Source organism: Exserohilum turcica, assembly GCF_000359705.1.
Source record: "Exserohilum turcica Et28A unplaced genomic scaffold SETTUscaffold_1, whole genome shotgun sequence".
NCBI classification, from domain to species: domain Eukaryota; kingdom Fungi; phylum Ascomycota; class Dothideomycetes; order Pleosporales; family Pleosporaceae; genus Exserohilum; species Exserohilum turcicum.
In genome coordinates this window covers 330,545-345,315 of record NW_007359914.1, presented here as the reverse complement: position 1 = coordinate 345,315, position 14,771 = coordinate 330,545, and the positions used below count along the sequence as shown (strand labels likewise).

General features: G+C 49.7%; 5 protein-coding genes across 5 annotated transcripts; 2 read left to right on the top strand and 3 right to left on the bottom strand.

Annotated features, from left to right (window-relative positions):
- Positions 1-187: 187 nt before the first annotated feature.
- SETTUDRAFT_132750 (uncharacterized protein) lies at positions 188-2,076 on the top strand (the record flags this gene model as incomplete). The annotated part of the gene is made up of 3 exons (XM_008022371.1): positions 188-264; positions 316-816; positions 866-2,076. The coding sequence occupies exons 1-3, from the start codon at positions 210-212 to the stop codon at positions 2,074-2,076; spliced, it is 1,767 nt and encodes a 588-aa protein (XP_008020562.1). The 5' UTR covers positions 188-209.
- A 4,959-nt stretch (positions 2,077-7,035) lies between these two features.
- On the top strand, positions 7,036-7,869 carry SETTUDRAFT_29826 (uncharacterized protein; the record flags this gene model as incomplete). Its single annotated transcript, XM_008021966.1, has 1 exon — positions 7,036-7,869. One exon carries the CDS (start codon positions 7,036-7,038, stop codon positions 7,867-7,869), a length of 834 nt encoding a protein of 277 aa, XP_008020157.1.
- An 804-nt stretch (positions 7,870-8,673) lies between these two features.
- Positions 8,674-9,116, bottom strand: SETTUDRAFT_17962 (uncharacterized protein; the record flags this gene model as incomplete). Its single annotated transcript, XM_008021835.1, has 2 exons — positions 8,674-9,048; positions 9,099-9,116. The coding sequence occupies 2 exons, from the start codon at positions 9,114-9,116 to the stop codon at positions 8,674-8,676; spliced, it is 393 nt and encodes a 130-aa protein (XP_008020026.1).
- Positions 9,117-11,268: 2,152 nt separating this feature from the next.
- On the bottom strand, positions 11,269-13,036 carry SETTUDRAFT_17961 (uncharacterized protein; the record flags this gene model as incomplete). The annotated part of the gene is made up of 2 exons (XM_008021834.1): positions 11,269-12,575; positions 12,625-13,036. The coding sequence occupies 2 exons, from the start codon at positions 13,034-13,036 to the stop codon at positions 11,269-11,271; spliced, it is 1,719 nt and encodes a 572-aa protein (XP_008020025.1).
- A 463-nt stretch (positions 13,037-13,499) lies between these two features.
- On the bottom strand, positions 13,500-13,934 carry SETTUDRAFT_29824 (uncharacterized protein; the record flags this gene model as incomplete). Its single annotated transcript, XM_008021965.1, has 1 exon — positions 13,500-13,934. The coding sequence occupies one exon, from the start codon at positions 13,932-13,934 to the stop codon at positions 13,500-13,502; it is 435 nt and encodes a 144-aa protein (XP_008020156.1).
- Between the last annotated feature and the right edge of the window lie 837 nt (positions 13,935-14,771).

Sequence of the window (14,771 nt, the reverse complement as noted above, 5' to 3'; positions counted from 1 at the left end):
CGGGTGTTCTTGATAATTCTTTACCATAAACCTCGAGTACGTCGTGTTAACCATGGTAGGAAACCAAGGCAAAATGTCTTGGTACCCCAATGCTGGAGCACAGACCACTACACTTCTGAAGCTCATCGCACTCCCCACATCGCGACTCTCCAACCTCACACTCAGCATGTAGTGGGCGGTGATCCTCGGTAGTGCAGCCTGACTCTGCAATGCCGACGCGCGCAATCAAAGCCATCTTTTATACACGCTTCCACCATGAAAAGGGTACAGCGTCGACGAAGATTGTTTGGGGACCTCCGCTAACTCCGCTCGCAGGGAACCGCGTACTCCACCAAGTTCCTCCGGGAGCCATAATTCCCTCTACTCTCCCTTCTGCTCTGACCACGCCGCTGTTTCCTTTCTCCGCAGTAACCCAATACCTCATACCCACACAGCAGTTTTGCGATCGCCTGCTCACCTTTTGTGTCAATCACCACCGTGTCATTGGCTATCCCGTCTGCATACGCGAAGGCAAATACAGCAGGAACGAATTCATCTTCAACTTTGCCATTGTCATTGGCGAGAACGAACGTGACTGGGCCTGCTATGGCGAAGTGGCAAGAAAGTTGGGGCGCTTGCTAAGGGGATTGGAGGAACAGGGTGGATTCTTGAGCAAAGAGGAGGTTGGCGTTTGGGACGATGAAGGAGGAACTATGGAAAATGTTACAGATGATGGGGTGAGTGGATTTGGGATAGGCGGTGGAAGCAAAGTGTATGCGCTTTGTGAAATGGTCCTCGAAGACCTGAATAACTACACCGAATGCATGATACCCATTGGTACGTCATTTCCATGGCTAACTATAGACTTTGTTATTGATCAAAATAGACGATTCCAACACGATCAACCTTAAGCTGTTTCCCACACGGCCTCCCCCGCCACCCATTCTCGCCCACCAAGTACCGTTGCTCACAATCTCCATGTCAAGTCTTCAGCAACCCATATCCTCAGATCTCACACTCAATCGGATCCTTCCGTATATCAACGGGGTCAATTCAATAGCACACATCGCCCAGCTCGCCGATACCGACCTTTCATTGACGCGAAAAGCGATTCAACACCTGGTGTACTATGGATGTTTAGTTCTCCTGGACATTTTTAGTTTTGGAGCAATCTACGCACCGACAGCCGAGATTGGTGGATTCATTGTAGATGCAGAGGTCAAGGATGAATGCATGCGCTACGTGAGGGTGCCCAGGATGAAGTTGGGCTCCAAGGCCAAGGCATCCTGGATGGACAGCGAGTCGGCAGACCTGAGTCAAGACGAGCGCAGTTCGATTTCCTCGTCTACGTCACAGCTGAGCGAGACGGTAGGCTCCACGCTCAAGGTCTCTGATTTTGACCACCACATTGCAGCGCAGAAGAAAGAGGAAGAGGAGGAGGAAAAGGCAATCCAGACCAACCACGAGACGCTGATAACACTGTACACGTCGCTCCGCCAGGGCCTCACCCTCAAGAACTGGGTGCTGGAGAACCTCGATCTCCTCTCCGGCATCGACGTGCGCCGCTTCATCACCTTTGGCGTCATCAAAGGCTTCCTCTACCGCGTACACAAATACGCAATCGCCACCTCGTCGTCCCTCCCCCCACCCGCACCACCCAGCAGCCTGCAAAACAGCGCCGCGACCTCTCTCGCTAACCTCCGCGACTCGGACACTACGACCATTCGCGGCACCGACCGCGTCCACCACGCTTCTCAACCAAACATGACGCAGCATTCCACTACCCACCACCACGCGCACCACCCATCCTTCTCCATCCACAAACCAAGCATCTCCTCCACAACCTCGCCCAACGCAGGGTACCAGTCCCAGCCAACGAACCCGCATCACCTTTCCGCACCCAAGCCCGATGATCCCCATCAGAGTCTGAATAGCCTAGTCGATGAGCGCGACACCAGCGGCTTGCCCATGCTCAAGTTCCTCGATGGCATGCATTGTTTCGACGAGATTTGTACCGAGCTTGGCCTGGCCGAGCGCATAGTTGAAGGCAAGATTAGGGGCATGGGCGACGGGGCGGGGGTGGTGGTGCATCGATAAAAATGGTTGTATTGAGTAGTTTTATTACTGTTGGAGCATTCTTAGGGAACACGAGTATAGTCTAAGGAGAAACAAAACAAGAATTTAGTACCTTTGCTATTGCAGACTTGGATATTATGCATAATACTTTCTCTTTTATTGTTGGGGGAGTTGACTGATCAAATTGATTCAATAGAAATATCTCACAATGTGCAGCCCCAACGTTGAAAGTTTCCAGCCAGCAGTTTCCAGGAAAAACTCTTGTGCAAAGGGTATGTTTCAGATGTAGTGATGAATAATCTCCTTCTTTCCTTGACATGTGAGTCCCAAGGTTTTCAGTCTAAGAAGCAATGGTTATGGGCCGAGGTACTTCTCTCAATCTTCCGTATATCAGGTATATCAAATCCAGATTGGTATTCCTCAGTGAACACGAACATTGGAGGCTTAAACTAAGTAATTGATTATTGACACACCTTGCTCTTATTAGCATACTAGAGACGAACATGCAATATTTTTGAACGTGTACAGGGACCCCCCCCCTCCCCAGCCTGTTTAACAGGGAATATTTTAGTATGACTAGGGACCTTAGTTACGCTTATATAGTTCGAATGTAGCAGATCTCGTTTACGCTACACCATAGCCGTAGTATTAATAGCAGTAAGTATCGTTGTACCTATGTGAAAGTGCAGCTTGCTAGCCAATTGGAAAAGCTCAGCACTAGTCATGCAACTTCCTATAACTAGAGGACTAGCGTATTGCGTTGCTTACGATACTACAATCATAGTCACGGCCGTACTTGCGGCGCATAATGTACCAATCTCAAGCTCACTAATGGGTTATAGTGCGTAGTGTGGTCTAAAATACCTCACTGTAGTCCTGGTATGGTAGGTTAGACGCGCTGATTCGCTCTGAAATGTTGAGACTGGCTAGTTTGTGTCTTGGTTGTAATTTAGAAACATCGAAGACGTTCCTTTTAGTAAGAACTTTTCAAGGCCATTGAATATAGACGCTAAATGTGGAGGGTTGTGTGGAACAGTTTAGACCTGACTAAGCTCACAAACGGTGATATCCCATAGATATGGGTTTGCCGATGACATAGCTCTTTGAGCTACAACAGAGGCTAGTGGTGTGGATATCTCTGCAGCCTAGGCAAGTACCCAGCATCTGTGCCGTTAAATAGCGCAGCGCCAGCTACGTCTGTGAAACGTATTCATGTCAAATATATAGGTAGTAGCATTACTGTAATTTAATCATCTAGTCTTAGTCTATCTCCGTATTGTAAGTCAATGTTTGTTTGAGCAGTCAAACTCTATTCCACCAGTCAATCTTCGGTTTGCCATTTGGTCTCCGGCTTTATTATGTAGCATACCTCCGACATATGGTCACTCGGCATTTGTAAGTTGCTCCGCAAATGGGCCGCTGCAAGCTACCATAGCCGGGGGTTCGCCGTGGCGCTCGTGTTAGGTCTGACCTATTATATATTCTGCTCACAAGATCTCCTCCCGCGATTATGCACTCATAGGCCTGACTATTCTCTCTTCTAATTTCCTTGAATTTTCTACACGTAGCCCCCAAGGCCATACACTCACAATGAAATTTCTAAGTGTACTTCTTATACCGCTTTTCACAGGCCTGTCGACAGCTTGGATCGGTAAAGTTTTATGCAACACCGCTGACCCAAACTGGGGAGTATGTATTTCTCTTACAATCTCGATATCACCCTGAAAAAAATGAGACTGAAGGCGCTAGCCTACTCGAGTTGGAGAAAGCTGCTCCAGTCTATTTTGAGCCGGTGTTGTAAAGTGTTATCACTAAAATAAATTACTAACGCTGTCTACAGTCTCCAGGGAATTGCGATCCACTAGATCTTCAGTGGTGCAGAGACGCCTGTAAGAGCGTAAGTTGGATATCTATCCTGCATTTTGCCGCAACGATAGCTAATAGAGGAGAAGTGCCGAGTCCAAACGCTTCAGTCGGGATGGGCAAATCCTAACCTAGGTTGTGACTGCTACTGTGCTTGATGTACCTGAGAGGAGTGCAACATGTTATATCTTCTCAATAGAGCTTCTTGATAGTGTCGCTATACAGCTACGGCTCTGGGGTTTCTGCAACTACTGCGGGATGGGATTTATTTGATGTCAGATATGTGCAATACGAAGATTTTGATGACTTAGCTTTCAGGTATCTGACTTTGACATGAAAACATGAATGAGACTATCGCAGCAAAATTAACCATTGCTCAAAGACTTGTAACCAAGTACGATGACATAATCAATGGCCAGTAAAAGAGAGGTGTGCTTTTACTTCACACACTCTGGAGAATGGGCAAGACTTTCCGTTGGCCGAGTCACCAACGACTTCAAATACAATTATTTCACAGCTATTCGAATCAAATGTAAGTCATAGCTGAGACACAGAGCAGCGATTATACATGGTGAGCTGCAGCAAATTCGACCAGGCGGTGTTCCAACGGAAGCAGGGCTCTCCGCTGCGCTATCTCTATTGATGATACAGAATTCAACAAGACGGATAGGTGAAGATGTTTCTCTACTATGTAGCTGAGCATAAAATTAACGCAAGAAAGAAAAATATAAAATTCCAAGTGGCTGGTCATTTAGCCGAAGATAAAAAGGGTGCACTACTTTTTGCCAAAAAAAATATTCGCTTGGTGTTCACAGCTACCGAATCCTTCTGGGACGGTTAGAAGCTAAATTTAGTCGCTATGTAACGTCTGAATGATTGAAGAAATATCAGGTAAAGGTTTGGAAATGCTGGTTCTTTGCCTTTTCCATTTACCGATTTTAAAATGGAGGTTGTGAGGTATTCTCTCTTTAGCGTGTGTTCTGCCTTATGGGGCCCTAGATGCAAGAACAAGCTTCTTTGTGACAGCATTGAAACTTATGGCCCTTACTACTTCTTGGTTGTGCCGCTGGTGTTTCGCTTGCATCATTTCAAGATGCTTGACTTTTCGGTTTGAACTCACATCCACCAATCCAACTGAACAATAAGTTCTAAGCGAGAAGAGATTGAAGAGAATGAGAACAAGAAGCTAATTCATGCATACATGATGCTTAGGAATGGTTTAGAGAATTGTTGCAAACACCCTCTTCTTCTTCTTCTTCTTCTTCTTCTTCTTCTTCTTCTTCTTCTTCTTCTTGCGCATTCTAATAGTCCACCTGCCAGGAGAGTTTTCGCTTCAAATCTCCATCAAAACGTACGGGATTGGATATGAGACATCGTATACGCACAATATAACCATCCTCGGTGTAGGGATCGTAGGCAAGGTGGTGGGTAGGCGGATAATTACCCTGCCTCTATGCAAGCTTCCAAGAAATTTCCAACCAAGAATATCTTTTGAAAACCTAAGTCTGAATAGTCTACAACTACATCCTGCTGGGTCAGTCGTTGGTACAGGGGGTGTATAGATTGCACTGCTTGGCAGAGTGCTCCAAGCCACACACTTAGCCACTCAGCTGCGCAAAATAACTGGCTCACACTAGCTGTAGCACACCACCATTTCCTTAATGAAGGCTTAGTGAATCTGGGACGAATCCGGTAGTACCATTTGCAGGAACGGGAACATGAGTCAGTCTAGCCGAAAGTACTTGGACGGGTCAGCTGACAAGGTCTCGCCGCTTCTATACTTTTCTCGGCCGTAATGTAACGTTTTCTGGGTGCGACATGCATATGTCTCTCACGTAGTTACATCCGCCCTGAAAGAGCTTCGCCCTGCATTGTAGCTTGGGCCGTGTCTTGTTGCAGTGATGAAGGAGCCCTTCTTATCTGTTTTACCTCGCGACCATACGCACCGCGGCTATTGTGGCAGTCCCCTGGGCTTGCGATACCGGTAAAATTGACGTGATAGCATGGTGATTTAGTAGCCAGAGTCAAAGCCCCAGTTTATGACTCTTGCTATGCCTAGTAAGGGAGCTAGTTGTGTAGCACTTTATGCATAAGCTTAACGGGAGACTAGACGCCATTCAACCGCGTCTGGTTCAACTCCTTTAGTATCCCTTTTCCGATGCCCCGAACCCTGTCTGTTAGAAATATGTATAGTATCTGCAAGTCAATTTAGATGCATATTAGGGCCGATATAGCCTCTCGATCCCGCCCGCCCGTCTAAGGCGCAAGCCAAAAAGCAAACCTCATTATGGTTCGAGGTCCCTAACTATACACCATGTTGTGAGACACGGTCTTTCAGATTTCCTCGGACTCGCTGGATCGCACCGATCTCTCTCATTGGAACACGATGGGAAGGGCTGTGGAGCAGGCGATGCAGGGGCTGGCAGCGTGTTCGGCGAACTGGAGGGCGCAGCGCTTTTTAGGGTGGTGGCCGTCAAGCGAGTGGCTCCGTCGCTGCTTGCAATTGGACGGCATGTATGTGCTGGAACACACCAGACTTCCCCGCACATCAACCACACAACACTGCACCATGGCCCAACATTATGCTGCTTGCATCCTCACAGTCTTGTACACGGGTAAAGAGGAGGCGTTGGGTTTTTTGCTCGCCCATTTACTACCGTGTTGTGGAGGCACCTGGTGCAAAACAGCCACAAAGCCTCTGACCGCTCGGTGGCGAATATCGTGATCGTAGGGCAGCAGCTTACGAGATAACCTTATCAGATCCACTGCGGCTGAGCGCCCATTTTATTGCAGGGCACAGCTTCTCCGCTCCTCTCGCTCCGCCCCGGGGGGTCTAGAACCACGACCATGCAGCGATCGCAGCAAGGTAAGGTTGCATTGTTGGCAGGAGATCTATCATCAGCTGTTGGTCGCTCCACTGCTGGCCCTTGGCGTTTTTTTTGCTCTCGGTCAAATCCAGGGCTGACTGCATTGGCCAAGGAAAGGCTGATAACTGGGGCGGTACACAGCATGTCATCTAGTCTAAACCGTCCTCGCTAGTATATGAGCATAGGGTATATGATGCAAATAGAAGCCGAGACACACCCGACCTTTCGAATCCGAAGCAAAATACACACCATGAACTATTCACAGCTGCCCACCGACCCTATGGACGCCTATCCCCTATACTCACCAGGCAGCGAGGCCTACCTCTCGCCAAACACCTCAGACTCATACTTCGCCGAGTCCTACCCGAAAACCGCTGGCGGTTACTTTCCAGAGTGCTCAATTGATGGCGAATTTTACGGTTATCCTACCACGAAATCGTTCGATATAGTCAGCCCCTGGGGCAGTCCATCACCAGGGACTTTTGCCAGCACGAATCCATTGGTAGACGCCACACAAACACCAAACTGCCCCAACCTAAATGCATGGTCTGGTTTCAGCGGAAGCGCCCCAGCGTACAGCGATGCCCCTTATGGTGCTTACACCGCTGCGACCTCTCGTAGCAGCAGCTCAAACCCCTCCACCAGCAGCACTCCCGCATCACCGGCTCTATCACCTCGGAAATCAAAGCACACACGTATGTCGCCACCCTCGAACCACCAGACAGTTTTCAATCATACCCATCTCGAGCCTCCTAAGCGCAAGCGAGGCCGTCCCCGTCTCCCCCCACCCACGGAAGCTCCGATCAATCCCTCCACCAGCCGGGTCAGTCGGTCGCAATGCGTACCCCATACCGAAGTCGAGCGCCGGTACAGAGAGAAGCTAAACACAGAGTTGGACCGGCTACGTCGAGCGGTTCCATGCTTGCTTTCAAACGACGCGGCCAACACAGGGGGTGCTGCGAGAATAAGCAAAAGCGTAGTGCTAGCCGTGGCGATTGACTACATCAAGGAGCTGGAGAAGCAGAGAGACATGGCTGTCGATGAGGTGAGGAGGCTGGGCGGAGACGTACCGTTTGGGGGGTAATCACACAGTGCCACGAATGGGAGGTTTCTTCTTTGCGAAAAAGCATTGGTGTGCGCTGAAACGTGGCGTTAATGAGACAACGACGGCTTTTCTTTTCCTTGGGTCAGGTCATGTTCATTTGCTCAATGGAGCTGTCATATCACGCGGAAACAATAAGAGCGACGCGCTCTTTTACGAAGACATGAGTCATGGGATCATTGTGCTGAAAACATGGGCAAGCCATTCATTAGGCGACTGGTATGAGAACTCGGAATCGCTGCGAGATAGGCAGACAACCGCTAGCGAATAGTTATATGCATATCTTTTTTCGGACAGAAAGGAACGGGAATTGACATGAATCATGATCCACACCCATGGATACCCCTGACCTTGGATAGTTCTAGGTCTCATATTCACAGTTGCTTCTTTGGTGAGTCCAGCAAGCAAATGAGCCTCCAATACCTGTATCTTGATGGATAATGTGGTACATTCATTACAACCAAGATTTTAAAGACTCCTGTTACGGCAAAGGCCAAACCTGACTATCCAAAGCGTTGAATATACCAGGCACCAGACCAACCCACGGTGACGTCAGTTTTTCAATTGTCTCCAGGAGCGTGCTGTTGTACTAGCTGTGACTTTGGATGGCCAAACCCTAAGCTGCGAGAACCACAATGGCGTGGTAGTTAGTTGATGTGACGATTAAGGCCAAGTTTTATTCTGAGATGGCGAACGATAGTATGGCTCATAACAGCTAACACAAAAGAAATTCAGGGGTCATAGGAATCGGAGCTGTGCCGAGTGTAGTACAGACAGACTGCCGTCTCAAACAACAATCGAGCCTCCCAGAGGACTGATATAGATGTCTTTCCTGTGCAGATATAATGGAATTCGCGGAGTTTCGCGAAAGTATGGACGACGAGACTGGTAAAAGCTGAACATGGCTTGCCAGGAAAAGAGTGCCCACGCCGTAAAGACACGTGCTTCGTTCATGTTCATTCCTAGGCCGCAGTAATTGGGTTCAAATAAGTCTAGTTTCTCGCCCATCTCACGGGCTCGTTTTGCATAGACGGCACCTACTTGCTCCAAGCTGTTGGTCGACATGTGGTAGGCGATTATCATTGCCGCTTGCACGTTTGTGATTGTATTCTTTCCTGGCAACGATTCAAGCTCCCATAATCGTTCGCTAGGGCCAATTTCCTGAACTCATCAGCGCTGCACTTCAACCTACAAGGAACGGAGATGCGAACACAAGCATTTGTAAGCATGGCGCTGGCTTGCAGCAAGGAACAAAAAGTGGTTCGACCCGCTGCCATGTCTCCTAAGAACAGGTTCTCATGCACAAAAGGGCCCGCAAGGATCAGGATAGCGGAAATAGGAGGAGATAAGCTGTCTGAAGAGCTGATTGTCAGAAATGACTCTGGCCCATTCTGATGCAACAACCCTCTCCAGCAATGGCTCACCCTTTTGCAAAACATTGAATGGCAACTTGCATGCGCTTTGATAGTCTTCATCACCCACGGTGCCTTGTCTATCACTCTCATGGATATCTTTGGGCTTCGCCATGTACATTTGAGGCATCGCCATGACCAATCTGAAGAGTAAATATCGATTCACGAAGCAGGGAACTCAGATACGGATTGTCCCGGATGAAGATGTGGCTGAGAAAACTTAGCGAGCAAGAGAAACTTGAACGGACGAAAAGTTTCCGGTTGTAGCGAGAGCCGAATGAGCAGATTTCCGTCCTTCATGTGCTTCTGGATGTACGCGACATCCATCCCAGCTCTTAGGCGCCAGAACATGTCCAAAGCCTCTGGTTCTGGCCTCATCCTAACCATTTCTATTAGTTCTGCGCATGATGATTCTCGCTGCTGCTGCAGCAGCTCATATCACCCCTTCATCTGACGGCTCCCCGTTCGGTTGTACTGGCAGATTGTTGAACGTGCTGTGCTGTACATGCACTGCATCAAGGCCGTTTGCCATTGCACTAAATCGAGATCCAGTAAGCGTTAGTACGGACCAGTTCCATACCTTATCGGGCTGAGCTTGCTTTAGATTTACCCCTACGGCAACTGTCACATGCAGGTGATCGGTTGCGCTTGGGTGGAGCTGCACCTAATCGTGTCGTCGTATGCTGTCCCCGAGTGGCTGGAAGAAGAGGCCGAAGAGGTGGCATGGCATCCGTAGCCATGTGCAGCCAATAGAAACTACCGACACACAGTTTGGTCGAGACAGGCTGCTAGTCGCGTGTATACAGTAGCGCATCGACACATCCCGAATAAAAGGGTGGAGGAAAAGCGAAAAGTCGTCGAGCACCCCTTCTTCGAATTCCGATGTATAAGCTGATAAGGCTGTGGCCAATGGGGGGAACGTGTGATGATGACGCGCCTACGTACCCCACGCCGGATTGTTACTGTGTCTCATGAGATTTCTGTTCTCGCCCGTTCTGCGCAACATCAGTCCCAAGGTAAAGTGCAGATTGAATGCCCGATATCGTAACACAATGAGGATAAGTCGCCACATTGGAAAAAACTCTAAAGATACTCTAATGCAAGGACGCGTGAACTTGACCATTCTCACGTGATACCCCGGAGCTGGAATCTCACGTGATACCCACTCCCCGTGTCTCGTATGGCATTACCAGATTTGTAGTTGACAGGTACTTGTGTGTGTGTGTGTGTCAAATAAAAGCTTAATGATGATTATTTGGCCCTTAGCGGTTGTCCATACCATGGTAATTCCCCGTCAAGTTTACACTCTCTCGAACTCGCTCCGCGGACGTTTCAATAATGTCGCACAAACCCCGCTGCGCAGTCGTATGACTTTTCTCTTTCTGCTCAATGGAATACAAACATTTGTGTTTGCATGTAAGCATACTAAAAAGGATCGTTCGATTGAGTTTGACATGTGCATCTATCTTGTAATGGATAATCGGGATAAGTTCGGTCTTCGGAGCTTCCTTCAACTCTGGATACGAGTTTTGTATTGATTGGTTTTTCCGGGCCTTGTCAAGATTCCTTCATTAGTAAGTCTATTAGAGCATATTGGATATTAGTTTTCAGAGAACGTAGACTGACTACAATTTCAACATTGTCTTCGGGACAGGCGGTCCTAAGACTCAAGATTGTGCCAATCCGAAGCAAACGCCCGAGTGACAAGGCAGAAGAGAATAGCCTACGTGAAACTATGTAAACAGAAGTTATGAAAACACATCTGCAAGAAACAGCTTTGTATTACTTTGATCAACCAGCTTCATCGCAGTAAAGACAGTTTGTTCCGCGCTTAAATGCACACAGTGTCCACCCATTACCCACCCACCCACACGGGTATATTGATATCATGCGCTAAAAAGAAAGAGACGTCCATCACAAAGGAAAACCAAAACTGCCATCCAAACCCCCCCGCTTGCAAATGCAATCATCACTCAACTGTATGTTCAGCAGCGAGCCTAGGCAACGTGCTTCGCGAATGAATCGTCTCACTCAGTCCCAACGGCCTCTCATCCAAAAGCCTCCCATCATTGATTTCATCCACCCTTCTAAAGTCATCGTGGACGAGGTCTCTGCGAGGATCCTCGTAAGTCTTATCTCGAGAATGGATCGGCCGACTGGAACGCGGTAAGGGGAACACAAAGCCATTGCTTAGAACTGCGGAAGCAGGGGCCGTAGGAGCCGTAGGAGCGGGAGGAGCTTGGTGCGGCAACTCGAGGGACTTGCTTTCTTCGGATTCGTGGGGCGCCATGCGGTGGAACGCTGGCTTGAGAGATGTTGCACCTGAAGGCTTGCCGGCGTTTCTTCTGCGCTTCCGGATGTATAATGCCAAGGCGACGAGGAGCAATGTGCCGACTATAGAGCCGGCGATTGCTCCAGCGAGAGCAGCAGTTTGTGACTTTTGCTTTGCACCCGGCAGGACGCGGCAGACTTTTGTTATCTGAGTCTTTGCAGTAGCGGGATCGATAGCTGTAACAACGGCTGGGGCGAGCTGGAAATTTTGCGCGTCGGGATCGACAATGAGGTAATTTTGGGTGAAGAAGGGGAGACCTAGGGTACCGACTGGGGTGCCCATGGGCCTGGAGGATGTTTGATTCGTTACAGCCATGTTGAACACTGTGGCATTGTTTACTTCAAATACACCTGCAGCATTGTACGCCCGGGGTCGTCGATAGAACTCAGTCGCCGGGATAACAGTCTTGTACGAAGCGACCGAAGGCTTTGATGCGTCACCAGCAGGACTGCCCATATCGGATATCGTAACAGTAATTGTGCCTGCCGGTGCAGGTGTAGTAGGAAGCTCGAAATGGCGCGAGGTCTGGTTCCAAACAGCCGTTTTCTCGGTAGCCGCAAGTTTGTCCAGCAATTCAGATGGAAGTCTCAGGTCTGTGGAAAAAGGGTCCAGATACACAACGAGCGTGTCCCCGTCGGCTGCGAAGAGCGAAGTACTCTTCCCGCCGGCATCGTAGGTGATGGCAGTGACAGTGGCGCATGTAGGACAGTCTGAGAACATGGGGAAAGTGGTTGCAGCGCTCTTAAGACGGCTTTTGTGAAAGCCACCAACTACGAGTAAGCCGTCTTGGGGCGTTTCTTCGGATTCTGATCCAGCCCATAGGCCATACGTCCGGGACGAAGCCTGACCTGAGTCGACCAGGAAGTTCAAAAAGCTGGAGTCCATTCCCAGAGGCAGTGTTGCTCGATAAGTTGGATCGTTGTTCGAGAAAGCGTCCACAGTGGCTATGATATGTTAGTGCTGTGCTTCTCATCTCTTCCGTCGAGCACTCACTGTCGGTAGATCCGTTGGTATACATTGGGAAAGCGGGAAACTTGTTGGTGGCATTATTGGGACCAAAAGCTGCAACATCGTTGAAGAAAATGTAGGAGCTCCCCGACACCGTGTCTACAGATGCTCTGCTGCCTGTCCATTTTGCGTAATCCACCTCTGCAAACGAAGTCGAAGTCGCACTGGCATAGATACCACCTAGCTGGCCAATACAGCTGCTGTTCGTGGCCGACCCGCACTCGGCCGCATTGTCGATGAAGAGATTGTTAGTTACCGTCGATGGGGTCAAAGAAAAGAGCTGAGGAGGAGTGCCAATCGCGAAGGAGACGCCTCGAGAGAAGGTTGGGCTGGTAGAAGAAACTGAGTTGTTGGTCCAGGGCAGGAGCAGAGGTACAGAACCATTTGGGCACGCCATGTCTGCCACGAACGCCCGTCCCAAGAGCTTGCAATCGGCTGTTGTCTATGTACTTTGTTTATGGTGTTGATGATTGACTCCAGGGCCGGTCGGACTAGGCCTTCGATGCCGGCTTCGATATGGATTTGTACAAGGATTGCCCTGATCGAAAGGACGATCTCTCCGAATTTTGGGCATACCGACCTGAGCTCCTGGTCAGGATCGGGCGTCGATGACGGGTGCTGGACAAGTCTGAGGCAGATTCCAATTGTACTAGTGCCCCATGACTAGAGTCTCAGACTTGTACCTGATTAGGACCTCGCGTAGCAGTTGTCGTGGTATACTCGTCCCCGAGGCTCCGACCGTTCTTTGGAATTGTGTCCAAGGTTTATTCCGTCCATTTCCCATGCTCTTCTCTCCATTGTGACGTCATGTAGTCGCCTGACGGTGGCTTCAGCAACCCTGTCGAGCGCGCGGGTCGTGTTCATTTCCACACTCTACGAGCTTCCCTTGATACCAAGCCGCAGAACTGTCTGGCGAAACGGGCCTTTTGCGGAGAGGGAGAAGCATCAAACATGTCAAAGTCGGGCCGTTTCAACGTCGCAGTGTCCCTGAGCCATGCGCTGCCCGACGCGTTGGGCCAATCAGCGCGTCGCATTGCACTAGCGTCCTTCGGGGAGAACTTTCGCGACAGCGATCCTTCACGCTGATCTTTGTTGCGTCTTCGAATACGAACGCCCATGATACCCTCACCCTTGCAGCCCAAATCGCTGCAGAGTGCGCCTCCTGTCCCGTCTGCGCTGCGCAGGTACCTCGCGAGAGAGCGTGCACCAGACCGCCATCGCCAAGCTCCACGATAACATCCTCGGCTCCAAGTCCTGGTTGGACGCGGCTCGCATGTAGCATACTGCGTGTACATGTCTTACCATGCTATCCCCACCAGTCATATAACTCTTGCTGGGCTCTGATTGAAAGCCGGCCACTCAAGCTCGCCAGCCACCCGCTTGACTCGAAATGCTCGCGTATCAGCGCATGGCTGGGAAGAGAGGGGCGGGTACACCGCGGATGGCAACAAGCACGAAAGAGCGGGTGTACATGTAGGCCTCTTCCCACCTCTCCCGACTGACCCTGACAGAGCTGCATGTAATTCATGTCACACTCGCCACTAGACACTGCACCAACTGGCAGCCACCATTGCCATTCCGTCATGCGAGCGGTTCGGCAGTCCATTTACCTTTAGCGAAACCATGTATTATTACAGGGCGTCGAGCGACAGTCGACCAATCACACCCTGCGCGTTTGTGGGCCTTTGGGTATACCTTTCAAACCTGGCCTCGCGTCTTGCGACTAGACTCGTCATAATCAAGCGAGGTTTCCTATGCCGTGGCCGGAGTGCGAGTGCAGATACATGGCTGTTTGGTTGGGCATCGGCAGCATGCTCCCGTGTGTATGATGGACTGCCGATCACCTTAGTTGGATCTCCGTTCCAGCAGGCTCCCGTAGCTGTACTGTGATTGTTTTTCTTCCTGCATTTACCTTACTCGGAGTAGAAAGGTACCTTTTACCTCCTTGACTCAGGTCGGCTCGCTTGTACGTAGTCTGGTTTTGAGTATGCGCACTCCAATACAACCAATACAACATCAGGCTTCCCAACAGGACGGATAGTGCGCCCTTTTATGGCCTGCTGATCATCGAAAAAGCCCTAGCCATGGAGTCGCAGCAGGCCCATGGAATATGACCAATGTGTCGCGGATAC